General features: G+C 39.6%; 1 protein-coding gene across 2 annotated transcripts in view; it reads right to left on the bottom strand.

Moving 5' to 3' along the window:
- LOC125458523 (serine/threonine-protein kinase 32A-like) overlaps positions 1-14,893 on the bottom strand; it is a 286,051-nt gene extending 271,158 nt beyond the window's left edge. For both annotated transcript variants that reach the window (XM_048543865.1, XM_048543864.1), the window contains exon 1: positions 14,078-14,893. In XM_048543865.1, the coding sequence (XP_048399822.1) occupies positions 14,078-14,129 (52 nt within the window). In that variant the 5' untranslated portion in view covers positions 14,130-14,893. The remainder of the gene's footprint in view (positions 1-14,077) is intronic.
- Between the last annotated feature and the right edge of the window lie 1,079 nt (positions 14,894-15,972).

Consider the following 15,972-nt stretch of genomic DNA (forward strand, 5'->3'; position numbering starts at 1 on the left):
CACAAAATACACAAAATACTTGTTACTACATGGATATCTCATAACCTATTGAATGCAATGAGTTGTGTTTTCTGATCTCAATGATCTGACTTAGTAAAAGGCATTAGTCAGATATTTTCAATCATAACCTAGCCCTCAAATTTATACTAATGATAAAGTATGTATAACAGAATCTCGTGATATCTCCATTTAAGAGCAGCAGTCATTTATGGAATAGCTTATATAAATGGCACAAGGGTAATGTCTCATTATTACAACAGTTACATCAGGAATGCATTGGAATGTTAAGTCTTAGATTGGGGTTTGAACTCTCAACCTCCTGAGCTCTGATGAAAATAATACTAAGTAAGCGATTTTTAAACGAATGTTAAGGTTCCTATAGTCAGATGTGAAAATGGTTTATCCCATGCACGAACTTAACAGTGGAGAGCAGAAATAGTTTATGAATGTGGCCTGTTCACAGAAGTAGAAGTGCGAATGAGGAACTGTATCATAAAAAAAGTACAGTTATGACTTTAAAAAGCTTCTTAAAATGTGCGGATTGTTTGACTACTGTTCCTTTTTTATTAAATTTCTTATGTTGGTCAGGACATGACAAAAGCACTTTACAATGAATGCTGTAGTTTTGAAGCATGATGTAGGAAACAAGGCAATCAAATTTGTGCATAGTAAGAGCCAACAAATAGTTTACGTGATGTTGTTGAGGAATGGATACTAAGCAGGACATCTGGGAGAACCCCCTTGCTCTTCTTCAAAATTATGTTATAGGATACACTATGTAAACCTGAGAGGGCAGATTTGGTGTAATCTCTCATACTAACATAAAGTGAAATTGGCGGTACTAGCCCTAAAGCGCTGCTGTAAAAACCATTTTGCATATAAACTGTAGAACAGTTTACACTAAATTGGAAGATCAGCTGATTTGTAGCAAGCATAACTTGACACACTTCCCAAGCGAAAATATTGATAACTAGATATTTTCATACTTGCAGAATTTTATCCAATACTTTAGACGCAGCACAGTAAAATGCAATACTATTCATTGCTGACATAAATTTGAGACATCCATTTTCAATGTGTGAACCTAACCATAAATCTAAGCAGGCATTGATTGGAGAAAATTCTGCAGAAGACTGTAATAATCTTCGAGTATCAGGGGCTCCAAAGTTTCTCTTAAGTTTAGGGATTGATATAAAAATAGATGGAATCTCACATCAGATAAAAATGCAAGTCCTTTCAAAGAAAGGCATCTTTGTTCATGAATAATAGGTCATGTTGTAATAAGAGTGAAGGACGGCTAAATAAGACACAAACGGTGATTAATTAATGGGCGTAGTCAGTAATTATAGCTCATTCAATTGTTTCGTCAGCCTGCAGCAACCAATTTGTGAGGCATCAGAGGCAGCAGCCAGAAATTTTCAATCATTTTGAATGTATTACCACAAGTACACAAGAGCTTCATTACACCTCCTAAATTAAGGCAATTAGATAGAAATTGGTCACATGCCAAAAATCACCCTATTCATTCATTAGTGTTCTTCACCCATACAATACAGGTACTCCTGGGGTTTTCTAGCTTCTGGCTTGGGAATTCACTTTCTGTGTATAGTTTCAATTTTGTTTTGCTTTTTGTAACTCAGAAATATGCCATATAGATTAATGGAATTGAATGTTTATCTACTTTTCCATGCTGCATTCTATCTTGCCAGTGTTTTGCCCCATTGCAAGACTTCTTTCTGCAGTTTCTTTCACTATAATTCTGTTCACTCAATAATTTACTCCTGCCAAGAATGTGAAATAATGACTACTTTTTGAAAGGAGGGAAGAATCCTTCTCTGTACTGCTTCTTACTTTGTTCAAGTATCTGGAGTAGGGGCTCAAGACCACAACTTTACGACAAAAATCCTACTAACTGAGCTGCTTAACAGTATTATTTGGAACTCCTGCCGCTGTTTAGTAGCAATTAGGACTCTTTACTCTGGTATGATTATGATGATACATACAATGTGTCAGTGTGGTTCACATTTCACTGTTAGGGATGATTCGGAACTCTTTAACAATGCCTTTGAAATTTTTACAATAAGGCAAAGTTTTAAAACAATATAAGACAATTGCGGGATTGACAGCAGATAAATTTAAGCTGCCTAATGCTGTCACGAGGAATTCACTGTGGCAACATGCACTGTTATGTATTGATAGTGTTTGGGGGTGCAGCTGTTAAAAATAACACACCATGTGCATTTTTGAGACAAAGCATTAGTATTAAAAACAAAGTGCAATTTGTTTCAGTCTCTCAAAAGAATGTGTTAGTGCTTCAGAACACACCACACCTTATTTCTGTATAAGGCAAATAAATCTCTTTGGCCATTGCATCTCATTAAAGGTTTCATGATCTTTCCAGTGGTCACATTCTACAGCAATAATCCATTGCTGTAATACTGCAAGCCTGATAAAGCAGTTGAAGTATAATACCAGATGCTAAAAAAACACATAAACTATGGACTCAAGGATACAGGTTGTAAAATATTTGGAATAAAAATAGTTCCATTCTTTTAAGTAATGCTACACCAAGACTTAGCAGTTCTGCACTCCATTTCATTTTAGTAAAATAGAGAGTAGACTAGCTAGGTATAGCCATAAACAAAAACATAACTTGCTAGAAAAGCTCAACAGATCTGGCAGCATCTATGGAGATATTTTAGGTCCAGTGACCCTTCCTCAGAACTGATGTTAGCTAGAAAGTAGTTGTTTTTTATGCTGTCAGACTTGCTGCGTTTTTCCAGCAATATCTGTTGTTGTTTCTGATTTCCAGCATCTTCAGATCTTGCAGTCTTTATTAAGTATAGTCATGACCTGTGCCGCCCAGTTTCAGTAGCCTGGTGTCGCATCAGAAATGTTCACATATTTGAGTGCATGCAGAAGATGCAGCTGCATGTGTCCATATCAATGGTGGACACCGTGTGGACCACAAAAGAAAACCTACTGGCTCACAGAATCATCTGCCTCCGAAGGTTGGGGGTAAATTTTCATAGCACCAATAGTAGAATCAACTCCACAGAACTCTTAGGGCAAGACATTTGAAGAGTTTAAGTTTATAAGTTTAAAAGATCTATTAACATTGGGAAATAGGATGAATTGATTTTTGCTTTGGAATGTTGTGGATTGTTTGATTTAGAACATTGTTGAATGTTTTAGAATGTTGCAGATTGTCTCAGTTGCTGTGGTAGAATTTGTAATTGTTGTCAAAATGTCAGAGTTTACAGAGGAGGTTGCTGGATGTTGATTGGCCTGAAGCCTCCTGACTGTGATGAAAGATTTAAATAAAAAGATTTCATTTTTTCAACATTGTCATTACAGACATCAATCATGCACAGGAAAATCTCAAAGGAAGAGATGTGTAATTCCAATGTCATTGCAATATGTTCAGAGATACGTTCAGACAGAAGCAGTTTATTTGCTTCAATCACCCCAGCAGAATCATCTGTCAAGCAATTTATAGCTCAGCTAAAGTATGTCATATCTCTGTTACCTTAATTACAACATATAAGGTGATTCATACTTCACCAGTTGACTTTCAGAAAACAACAAAATTGAACTAACACTCTGGTTAGGAGAACTAGATCTGGAAAACAGGACATTTTAATTGGATTTGTACCTAAACTTCAAACATTCTGGAATGAGAGTCAACTCATTCGGGCTTTCACCATCTCTTTACAGCACTTGTAATTCCATTTGGATTGCACATAGCACATCTGAATGAGACATACCTTTAAACTTACTTCGGTGAAGGCCCAGGCAGAGCAACTTGAGGGCACAATACCTGCACACAGAAGCATCCATCAAACTCGTCACCCCACTTACCAGCAGTTGTTTGCATTGACAGTCTCATTCTACCACAGCTTTTGTAGAAATTCAATTGTACGTTTAAAAATCCAGCTATTGATTGTTCTTTCACAGATTACATTCTCAATTCAACAGGATAGTTAGTTGATGGAAATTATCCAAACATATCTCATATTTGTTTTTGGGAGGTGATCAAGCGGGCCCATGAATTCAGGTTTGGAGACTGTGAACAGTGGTTGCCAGCATTTTTCCATTCTTTGCTTCTTTCTCTATCTCCACATCAACAACCCCACCCCAGATAAACACACACAACTTCTATATTCAAAGAAAATGACTCTTCACTATTTGTTGAAAAATAGAGATTCTACTTTATGGAACATCTCTCTACATGGTTTAAGCATTTTTGATGTGTACTTTGTAAATTATTATTTATGATCCAATAGTTCTATTAGTTTGCAAATAGTTACGGTAAAGGATAGACTGTACCTTAAGTTCTAAATTGGAGGAAGGCCAATTTTGATGATATTAGGCAAGAACTTTCAAAACTTGACTGGGGACAGATGTTCGCAGGGAAAAGAATGGCTGGAAAATGGGAAGCCTTCAAAGATGAGATAACGAGAGTCCAGAGGCAGTATGTTACTGTTAGGGTGAAGGGCAAGGCTGGTAGGTGTAGGGAATGTTGGATGATTAGAGAAATTGATGTTTGGTTAAGAATAACAAGGAAGCATAGTTCAGTTTAGACAGCAGAAATGGAGTGATTCCCCAGAACAGTATAAAGGCAGTCAGTATACTGAAGAGGGAAGTCAGGAGGGCAAAATGGGGACATGAATTAGCTTTGGCAAATAGGCTTAAGGAGGTTCCAAAGGGATTATACAAGTATATTAAGGACAAAACTTGGGAGAGAATAGGGCCCCTTAAAGATTAACAAAACTGCCTATGTGTGGAACAGCAGGAGTTGGGGGAGACACTAAACAAGTATTTTGCATCAGTGTTTACTGTGGAGAAGGATATGGAAGATAGTGAATGTGGGGATATAAATAGCAACATCTTGAAAAATGTCCATGTTACAGAGGAGAAGGCGCTGGACGTCTTAAACTGCATAAAGGCAGATAAATCCCCAGGACCGGATCAGGTGTACTCTAGAACTCTGTGGGAAGCTGAGCCCCTAGCTAAATCAACTTTATCATCGACAGCCACAGGTGAGGTGCCAGAAGGCTGGAGGTTTGCTAACATGGCACCACTATTTAAGAAGGGTGATATGGAAAAGCCAGGGAGCTATAGACTGGTGAGCGTGATATCAGTGGTGGGCAAGTTGGAGGGAATTCTTAAAGACATGGTTTACATGTATGTGGAAAAGCGAGGGAAAGTTAACTTGGCTTTGTGCGTGGGAAATTGTGTCTCACAAACTTGATTGAGTTTTTTGAAGAAGTAACAAAGAGGATTGATGAGGACAGAACAGTATACATGATCTATATGGACTTCAGTAAGGCATTCAAAAAGTTTCCTCATGGTAGCCTGGCTAGCAAGGTTAGAGCACAACAAAAAACAGGGAGAACTAGACATTTTGATACAGAATTGGCTCAAAGGTAGAAGGCAGAGGGTGATGGTGGAGGGTTGCTTTTCAAATTGGAGGCCAGTGACTCCAAAAAAAAACACATAAACTATGGACTCAAGGATACAGGTTGCAAAATATTTGGAATAAAAATAGTCCCAGCAAGACTTAATATGCCACACAGCATGCCACAAGGATTAGTGCTGGATCCACTGCTTTTTGTCATTTATATAAATGATTTGGATATGAACATAGGACGTGTGGCTAGTAAGTTTGCAGATGACACTAAAATTAGACACGTAGTGGATAGCAAAGAAGGTTGCCTCAGAGCATAACAGGATCTTGATCAGATTGGCCAACAGGCTGAGGAGTGGCAGATGGAGTTTAATTTAGATAAATGTGAGTGCTGCATTTTGTAAAGGTAAATCAGGGCAGGGCTTAGACACATAATGGTAAGGTCCTGGGGAGTGTTGCTGAATAGAGAGGCATTGGAGTGCAGGTTCACAGTTCCTTGAAAGTGGAGTCCAGGTAGATAGGATAGTGAAGAAGGCGTTTGGTATACTTGTCTTTATTGGGAGGTCATGTTGTGGCTGTACAGAACATTGGTTAGGCCACTATTGGAATACTGCATGCAATTCTGGTCTCCCTGCTACAGGAAAAATGTTATAAAACTTGACAGGTTTCAGAAAAGGTTTACAAGGATGTTGCTAAGATTGAAGGGTTTGAGTTATAGGCAAAGGCTGAATAGTCTGAGGCTATTTTCCTTGGAATGTCAGAGGCTGAGGGGTGACCTTATCGAGGTTTATAAAATTATGAGAGGCATGGATAGGGTAAATAGACAAGGTCTTTTCTCCAGGATGGGGATGTCAAAAATAGAGAGCATAGGTTGAAGATGAGAGGGGAAAGATTTAAAAGGAATCAAGGGGACATTTTCAGCAGAAGGTGGTGCATGTATGGAATGAGGTGCCAGAGGAAGGGTGGAGACTGGTACAATTAGTACATTTAAAAGGCATCTGGATGCATCTATGAATAGGAAGGGTTCAGAGGGATGCAGGCCAAATGCTGGGAAATGGGACTAGATTTATTGAGGACATCTGGTCGGCATGGACAAATTGGACCAAAGGGTATGTCTCTGTGTTGTATATCTCTATGACTATATAAACTATGTAAATAATGTATACAGCAAGATTATTCCACAATCTTTTAAAATTAGATTGCAGATTTATCGAACTATTTTTAGAATTTTAGAAATATCACTGATTATGCCTTCCTCCATATTCTTGGTTATGCCTCTCCTCTGTCTTCGCAAAGTGGCACTCTATTTGATGTTATCACTATCAGCAGAATTCTATACACAACACTCATTTACACACACCTTTCTGAAAAAGAAACCAGCAGAGAAAAATTGGAATGAATTTAGCCCAATCTAGTTTATCAAAGCTGACGCTAATAGAATCTCTACGGAACAGAAGCAGACCCTTCAGTCTGTCGAGTCCACACTGACTCTCCAAAGAGTATCCCACCCTAACCTTATTCCCTGTAATTCTGCATTTCTCATGACTAATCCATTTTACCGACAGATCCCAGGGCACTATGGGCAATTTAGCATGGCAAATCCACCTAACCTGCACATCTTTGGACGTGGGAAGCAACTGGAGCACCTGGAGGAAACAGACACGGGGAGAACGTTCAAACTCCACATAGACAGTCACCCATGGTTAGAGTCGAGCCCAGGTCCCTGGCACTGTAAGACAGCTGTGCTAAACACTGAACCACCATGCCACCCCAAATGGCCAATTTAGCTATGGCTAGACCCTTACCATCACCCTAGTGGAGTCAACTCATAACAAACACTGGTAAGTAGACTTGGTCTCCATTCCTCATTAGTACATTGATGAAATAATTGTCTAGTTTATTGTCCAAAGGAGCCACTAATAAATCTATAAATCAGAAGTAGAATAAAACAGTGATGACATCAAACTGTCCTTTCATTGAAAAATGCCATGTAAACTACTTTCCGAAAGAAAGGCACAAGGAGTTAGGATCTTTTATATGCAGCCCGCCTCAGGTGGCAACACTATCACCTCTGAATCAGAAAGTCAGGACATCAAGTCCTTCTCCAAAAACATAACCTCATGAAATACAGAGTTTGTTACGGTTGCTATCTTTTGGAAGAGGCACACACCAAGATTTTGGCTGCTTAGCAGTATGAAGCAAATTGACCTTAATGAAGCCATATTTTAATTATTATTCACAGAGAAGCAGGAATTCCTCCCAGTGTATGAGCTGTCATTCTTCTTTCAACTAACGATGCTAGAAATCAGATTAACTGCTCCTTTATCTGGTGTGGTTTGTGGGGCAATATAGAACTGTTACAGTGTGGAAGCAAGCAATTTGGTCCATCAAGTACACACTGACCATCTGAAGAACATCCCAACCAGCCTAAACTCCAAACCTATTAGAACATAGAACATAGAACATTACAGCACAGTACAGGCCCTTCGGCCCTCAACGTTGTGCCGACTTGTCATACCAATCTCAAGCCCATCTAACCTACACTATTCCATGTACGTCCATATGCTTGTCCAATGACGACTTAAATGGACCTAAAGTTGGCGAATCAACTACCATTCCAGGCAAAGCGTTCCATGCCCTTACTACTCTCTGAGTAAAGAAACTACCTCTGACATCTGTCCTATATCTTCCACCCCTCAATTTAAATTGCCCTAATCCCACGTTTCCCCATGGCTAATCCACCTAGCCTGCACATCCCTGGACACCAGGGGCAATTTAGCACGATTAATCCACCTTGCCTGCACTTCTTTGGACTGTGGGAGGAAAATGAAGCATCTGGAGGTAGAATGTACAAACCCCACACGGACAGTTACCCAAGGCTAGAATCAAACCCAGGTCCCTGACGCTGTGAGGCAGCAGAGCTAACCACTGAACTACTATGCTACCATACAATGCATACATTTCACGAACAAAAACAAAGTTGCTAGAAAAGCTCAGCAGGTCTGGCAGCATCTGTGGAGGAGAAAACAGAGTTAACGTTTCAGGTCACCGAAACTGGTAAATTTCAGGTTCCAGTTCAATACTGGATTTCTCTTAAAAGATGCTTTTAGCAAAGGGTTAACATCTGGCACATGACCACCATGAACTCGGAGACAACATTTTCTAAATTCAGAATACAATAATAGATACAAATACAATGTGAGAAAATGTTTCCTCCACGACAAGCACACAAGAGGAAGAAGAGTTGTTATGAGTTGACTCCACTAGGGTGATGGTAAGGGTCTAGCCATAGCTAAATTGGCCATTTGGGGTGGCATGGTGGTTCAGTGGGAATTAATTCATTTTTCAGGCACCCATTGTTTGTGACTATCAATTCCAGATTAGTTACAGCAGAGGAGATCTCCTTGTGGTAGGTCCCAAACTCATAACAGTATTTTCTAATACAGCTTTATGCATTTTCCATTTCCCAAATAAATAGGATTCACATTTCTGCTTGTACCAACAGATTCCTGTTGGAAATATGCATATCAGAATCAACTCCAGCTTTGATGCTGTCACCTGAGCCTCAAGCTGCTACATGAAGAATAGCCAGTGACTAGAATGGGAAAGCTGCAAGCACCCCAGCATGAGTTAGCACCATAGTGTTAGAGAAGAATAAAAGGGAGAAATAATGTCCCATTCTTTTAGGTCTTACATTCTTCTCCTGCACACTGTCAACAACATTGTACTTTGTGCCTGAATGGAATAACTAGAATAGATGAGCCTACACTCTGTTGACAACTCATAAAATGGAGTGATATTTTAACAAGATTACTGAATTAACTTCTTGAATATGTATTGAAAAAATGCCATGTAAGCAAGTTATTGCTTTGAAACAGATTAAAAAGATTAATCAAACCTCATTAATTCAGTTTTAATGCAGAGATCTAATAGGTAGCCAACATCCACATTTAAGAAATATAAAACATTGGCAGTTTATTGCATTTTGTATAAATCACAAAAGACTTTGATAATGCATTTTACAGGAGAATTACATGGGGACAAGAGGGTACACAGAGACTTGGGGTTACACAGTTTTCTTTTATTGCATTTATCATGCGAGAGGTCCTGGGTCCAACTCCCAGATGAGCCTAGGCTTCTCACAGGACGGCATGGTAGCTCAGTGGTTAGCACTGCTACCTCACAGCACCAGAGACCCAGGTTTGATTCCATCCTTGGGCGACTTATGTGTGGAGTTTGCATGTTCTCCCCTTGTCTGCGTGGGTTTCCTCCCACAGTCCAAAGATGTGCAGGCTAGGTGAATTGGCAATGCTAAATTGCCGGAGTGTTCAGGATGTGTAGATTAAATGGGTTTATAGGATGATGGGTCAGGGTGGGATGCTCTGTGGGTCAGTGTGGACTTGTTGGGCCACAGGGCCTGTTTCCACATTGTAGGGATTCTATGATTATATGTTCATAGAACATCTGACACAGCCAAGATTTATTTGAGGAAAATCGAAGTGGTGTCTATAAACAGTGAATGAAGTTCTGCAGCAATTGTGATGCAGTGACGTTTACTACTCTGTTCTGAGCAGGCCGTGGCCAGCCAGATGAACTTAAAGCAAATAAATACATATCACCTATTATTAGGTATCAGGTATCACTTCCAGGGAGGTGATTGCCTAGTGATATTATCACTAGACTATTAATACAAAAACTCAGCACAGGTTTGCATCCAGCCAGGGCTGGAATTTAAATTCAACAAATATATGTAACTAAAAGTCTAATGATGATTTTGAAACCCTTGTTGGGAAAAATACATCTGGTTCAATAATATCTTATAAGGAAAGAAACTGTCATCCTTACCTGGTTTGGCCTACACACGACTACAGACCCACAGCAATATGGTTGACACTTAACAGCCCTCTGTGCAAATATGGATACTAATAAATGCTGGCCTGGCCAGTGATGCCCGTGTCCAATCAAAGAATAAAAGAAATTACATCATATTCAGTTCAGGCAATGTCTTTTTTACTAGTTTCCTACTACCCTGTATCATCTGACTTTATCAAACAACCTATGCCTTCCTTCCTCTTTATCTAGTTTTGTCACAAACATGCTCATATGATTCAACTCAGTTTCACTTTCTAACTGCTTTCTTGATAAAGACTTTTTTCCTGAAATCCTTCTTGAATTTATTGGTCATTTCTGACATGTATGTCATTATTTTCCATTGCAAGCAAGCCATGCAAAACAATAAAATTGTATGACAGCTAAAATAATATTTCCTCCCCATAATGATTCATCAGGAGACGCGGACAGCCTACTGAAATAAGAATATCCCTGAATTTATTGGTAGCCCAAGAATTGTTAAGTGAGCTTGTTCTAACCTTTCTTTAAGCATCATTTGGTGCTGTGGAAAGATTAAGCATTACATTCATCATTTGAACACCACAGCCTGTCCCACATACCCATAACATTGCCTACATTCATCATGCCTCAGCATATCTGCTGCTGAAACCCTCACTCATACTGTTCCTACTTCAGGCTGAATTATTCCAATACTCTTCTGCACAACCTAACACCTTATACAGTCCATAAAACTCAAGTATATCTAAATTTTTGCTGGATATATCCTAACTTCAGCAAAAACATCTACTCATCCAGCATCCCTGCGTTTAATAACCTACACTAATTCAGTCCAGCAATGTCTTGTTTTTGAATTCTCCTTTTTGTTTCCTAATTCTTCCATTGACACATCCCTCACTACCTTTGAATTCTCTTCCAGCCCTATAACCCTTCAACTTCTGTGTCCTCCAGCAATTTCAGCTTCTTGCATATCCTGGATTAAGTTGACAGCCAGAACTTCAGTTGTCTAGTTCCTTGGCTCTGAAATCTCTTGCCTAAACTTTTCCAACTCTCTATCCTCCTTTATGATGGTCCTTAAAACCAGACAGTTTGATTATACTTTTTGTAACCTCACCTAATTTTTCCTTACAAGGCTAGGTGTCACATTTTATATAACAGTCTTATGAAGTTCCTTAGTAATGTTTTTTCTAAAAAGTACTATCATAAATGTATGTGTGTACTCATATAGCCTTGTACTATTTTAATATACATAGAATGCAAACCATTAAAAATAGCTTGCTTTAACTTTAAAAGCTATGGTCACTATAAAAAGATGTGAAATCCTTAGCAAGTCAGGGGAGTGAGGTAATTGTAAATGCAGTTTTGTTTTAAATATCTCACTTTCATTCAATAACAGAGGAATATATCAGGGTAAAATATTTATACCATACGGAGCAATACATTTTGTTTCTGTGTAGAGACAAGTTGCATCGGGGAAAGCCATAAAAACTTTGTCTCTAATATATATAGGACTGCACATTCAATTTTAAAAAACTAGCTTGTGACAATGTTTCTGCTCCCCACGAACCCGCTTTATCTGGAGTCACATGACATCAGATTATTGTCCAACAGGTTTATTTGAAATCACAAGCTTTCTAAGCGCTGCTCCTTCCTCAGGTGAAGCACTTCACCTGACGTCGGAGCAGCACTCCAAGTGCCTTTGATCTCAAAATAAACCCGTTGGACTGCAACCTGGTTGCATGATTTCCGACTTTTTCCACCCCGGTCCAATACCAGCACCTCCACATCACCTCTTTATCTGAACTCCATTACACAACCTTCCATTCCGTTCTTCATCATGTTGAACTAATCTCTCCTTCAACATATCAATATAATGCACTCAGCTACACAATGTAGTAATAAATTTCCTATTTTAACCACCCTCGAGTTTTTTTATTATATATTTACCTCTACTAGTTTTGCCCAAAAGGTGCAACATATCTTTCTCTATCCTATAAAATCTTTTTATATTCTTGACGGTCTCTGAGTTCGCCCTCAACTTTCTAGAGATTGCGCCTCAGCTATTCAGTTTTCCTGATAAGTGCGAGCTCTCAGTCCTCGTATCATCATTGTAAAGCTCAGTTGCACCTTCTCTGGGCCGGCTGAGGCTGTAGCAGTCTCTTCCGAACTCCCTCTTTTGACCCAAAATTCCCCTCTGCAGGTTTCTCCCAATTCTTCAACTTAACTTCTTCCCAACTTCCAACATAGCCAGATCCTTATCATTCGACTGAAACAAAAACAGAACCTTTGGAGAGGGAAACAGCGTTAACACTTCGACTCCAACATGACTCTTCTGCGGAGGAATTTTGAAAACAAGGATGAGAACTCAAAAATCATACATCACTACACAGAACAAATTTCAGCTAATGAGCGCAGGCGAGATGGGTGAGCAGTTTTTGTGCATGTTAGGATACGTCCAAAGCTTCACTGGTATTCAAGTTTTATGCAGTGTTTCAGGTGATAAATCGGTATAGTTTACCTTAGGAGTAAAAAGGTACGAGTGAGGGGCTCAGTAGCAGCTGTTCTGAGGCATGATGGAGCTAATAATGTTATGGTTATGTGGAAGAGGCTTCTTAATTCTTAAATTAATGAATTGAGTCATATTAGACTCAAAACATTAGCTCTTTTTTCTCTCCACGGATGCTGCCAGACCTGCTGAGTTTCTGCAGTTTTTTTGTTTTGTTTTACTTCAGATTGCCAATATCCACAGTATTTTGCTGTTAGTTGGCTCCCAACTTCCTGGTGCTGTTCCGATCTTTGCCAAAATAGAAACATTTCCGTATTCTATGAATGGAGTTAAAATACCACAAAAGATTTTGCTGAATGGGCTAAAAGCGTTGAACAGGCCACATCAGCTCCTATTCCTCAGAAAATGAAAGATGCAATCATAACGTTATGAAGCAAGTTGATTATTAATCTATAAATCTTTGAGATATACTGATTGTATACAATGAGTCGAAAGTCTCCCGTCCATCATGCTTGATGTGGAGCGGTAAACCTTAAGCTATAGCCTCCGGCAAAAAGGTAGCAAGGACTCCAAGAAAAAGCACGGGAATGCTCTAAGTCTACATTATTGTTGTCCACACCAATCAACTTGCTTCTCAAAAAGCTTGAATCTGCCCTTTCTTTCCAAGGTTCATGCATCTCTGATAATGACACAAAGCGTACAGTAAGAGCAGGTTCGGAATTGACTACGGTACCGTCCTTAGTCAACCAGCCTGCCTGAACACAACTAGAATATGTGAAGGCATCTGAGGGGCCACCAGTAAGTTGGCACAACTCTCATGAAAAACAATATATATTTCTGAAATTATTTCTTAAAATAAAGAACTTAGAACACCTGGTTTGTTTGCCTCACCGCAGATAAACCAGAAACATTTAACAGATATATAGGACACGTCCCAAGATAATGGGACAGGAATTGTTTACTCTGATTAAAGGAAAGAAATGATGCAAACACATTGCAGGGTATTTTAGGTTCTACAGACTGTAAGAGGAACGGTCTGCCAAAGTTACTATCAATGTTCCAGTTTCCTTGTCTAAAATTATGAATTTTTTTATTTCCCACTTTCTCTGCCAAGCATGATGATCATCTTCACATTGCTCCTTATTTCATAAGGACAGTTGATCAGGTTTGTTTTGAATAGTTTCAGAACACATTAAAAATCTATTTGCAGCATTGACTCCAAATGTTAACCCTATATTGAAGGAGACTGAACATTTTCACAATTCCACTTCAAACTAAATATGATTCCAAAGTTTAATGTTGAATACACTTACCGTCCTCGTTCTCATCAAAAACCGGAGTTTTGTGAGAATGACTGCCCCCCATCTTCAGCTCCTCACACCGCTGTTTAAAATTACATTATCGGAAGGGCGTCAGAAGACGAGCTGCGGCGTCACAGGTCCAGCCCTCGGTGTTGGGCAGTCTCAGTCTGGAGTCGGGTGCAAACAGTCTTAGGTCGTAAAGGCACTGCCAGATAGAGATGGGAGAAGTTGTTATCGCCAAAGCACCAGCCTTTCCAGCCACAGCCACCACTATCTGTTCCGGAAAAAAATTCCGAAAAAAAAGTGATGCAGATTCACTTTTGAGTCTCCTGTTTGATCGGACACGGAGCGGGGGAAGAGTAGAGATAATCCGGTTGTTGGGGAGCCGGCTTGTCTAGGAAGCCCTATTGGAGAAAGAGGTTGCAAACGTGGAATCAATCACCAGCCATTTCCACCGCCTTGCTAAATCTATAAGATATCTTATTTTAGTCTTTAATTCTGAAATGTTCAGGCTTGTCGTCCGATGGCTTGCTTAACATATACGATCGATCTCCCTTGAAAAGGTGTATGATCTGTACAATGCCACGGCCATCTGTACCGTGGGTTGACAAATGAAACCAGTTGCAGTGTTTTTAGATCGGTCCTGTACTATGGAGTGAGTCACTGGAGACAGATGAAGCTGGTGTGGTGTCTGAGCGGCTTTGAAGTTGCTAGTTCACTTTGGGCGAGTCTTGTGTCATTCACTCGCCTATGCTGTCCACCGTATTCTGGAGTTGCAAAGAGCACCATGTCTGCGAACTACCGCCCCCGCCCCTCGCGGGGGGTACCTACACGGATGCAAACAGGGAACTAGGTTGTGAACAACAAAAAAACGGAAACGAGTGGCAGAAAAAGAATGGAATCGAAAGTCAAAAGAAAACAACCCAAGGATATAAACCTGATGCAACGACCGCGCAGAGCTGAAATTTGTGTAGCTGCTGTCCAGAAGTTAAAATGTTGTTAATAGGACATTGAGAGTTCACATGAATGTTTGCAAATTTTCTAAGCTTAATCGAGTGAGCTTTTTTAAAAATTCAGTTTAACAGTTGGAATTTTTATAAGTAAAAGTCGTCCACGTTGTAGCTTAATCAATTAAAGCGTAAGACAGTGTTTGATAGTTAATTACTTTACAGTGAAAAACAAAAACTAAAATGTTCCCCTAAGAGTGTTAACGCTGTTCGTTCATCCAGCTCCACACTTTCTTATCTCCTTCTCCTGTTTCCCAGGTTTCGGTCATCTTTCAGTGCCAGAGAAAATAACCGCCGCTCGAAGTGACATCTACTGGTACAAAAAGTAAAAAACTAAAAGCACAACAACACCCAAACAAAAACAGGAATGCGTTTGTCAATGATTCTGTGTGGTGATGGTGATCCCTGCAAATGTTAATCCAGTCCAAGGAGCTACCACAAAAACTAAACACCCACTCTCTCAGGGGCCAAGTAAATCCTGTGTGGACGAAGATCACATACTCAGGATATGAAGAAAACATTTTTTTCGAACCTTTAAATCTCAAATGGGTTGTGAGAGCAAGAACAGAGCTTTTATTTAATTAAAGTTACTTCCGCAGGCAAGTGAGATTATAGTATCTCAGTCACCGCATATATACGTGTGGCGTGAGTCGTACAGTCAGTTTTAATAGCGTGGGAAAAGGCCCATCCGGTCAACAACTGTTATCAAACACTTCTGTATCGGAAACAAAGAGTACACGCTGAATGGCAGAGCCCTTGGAAATACACAGGAGCAGAGGGATCTTGACGTTCATGTCCATAGATCATAAGTTAGAACCATAGAATCCCTACAGTGTGGAGGCAGGTCATTTGGCCCATCGAGTCCACAGGACCCTCATTACAGCATCCTACACAGACCTA

The sequence above is a fragment of the Stegostoma tigrinum genome, chromosome 13 (assembly GCF_030684315.1).
Source record: "Stegostoma tigrinum isolate sSteTig4 chromosome 13, sSteTig4.hap1, whole genome shotgun sequence".
In the NCBI taxonomy this organism is placed as follows: domain Eukaryota; kingdom Metazoa; phylum Chordata; class Chondrichthyes; order Orectolobiformes; family Stegostomatidae; genus Stegostoma; species Stegostoma tigrinum.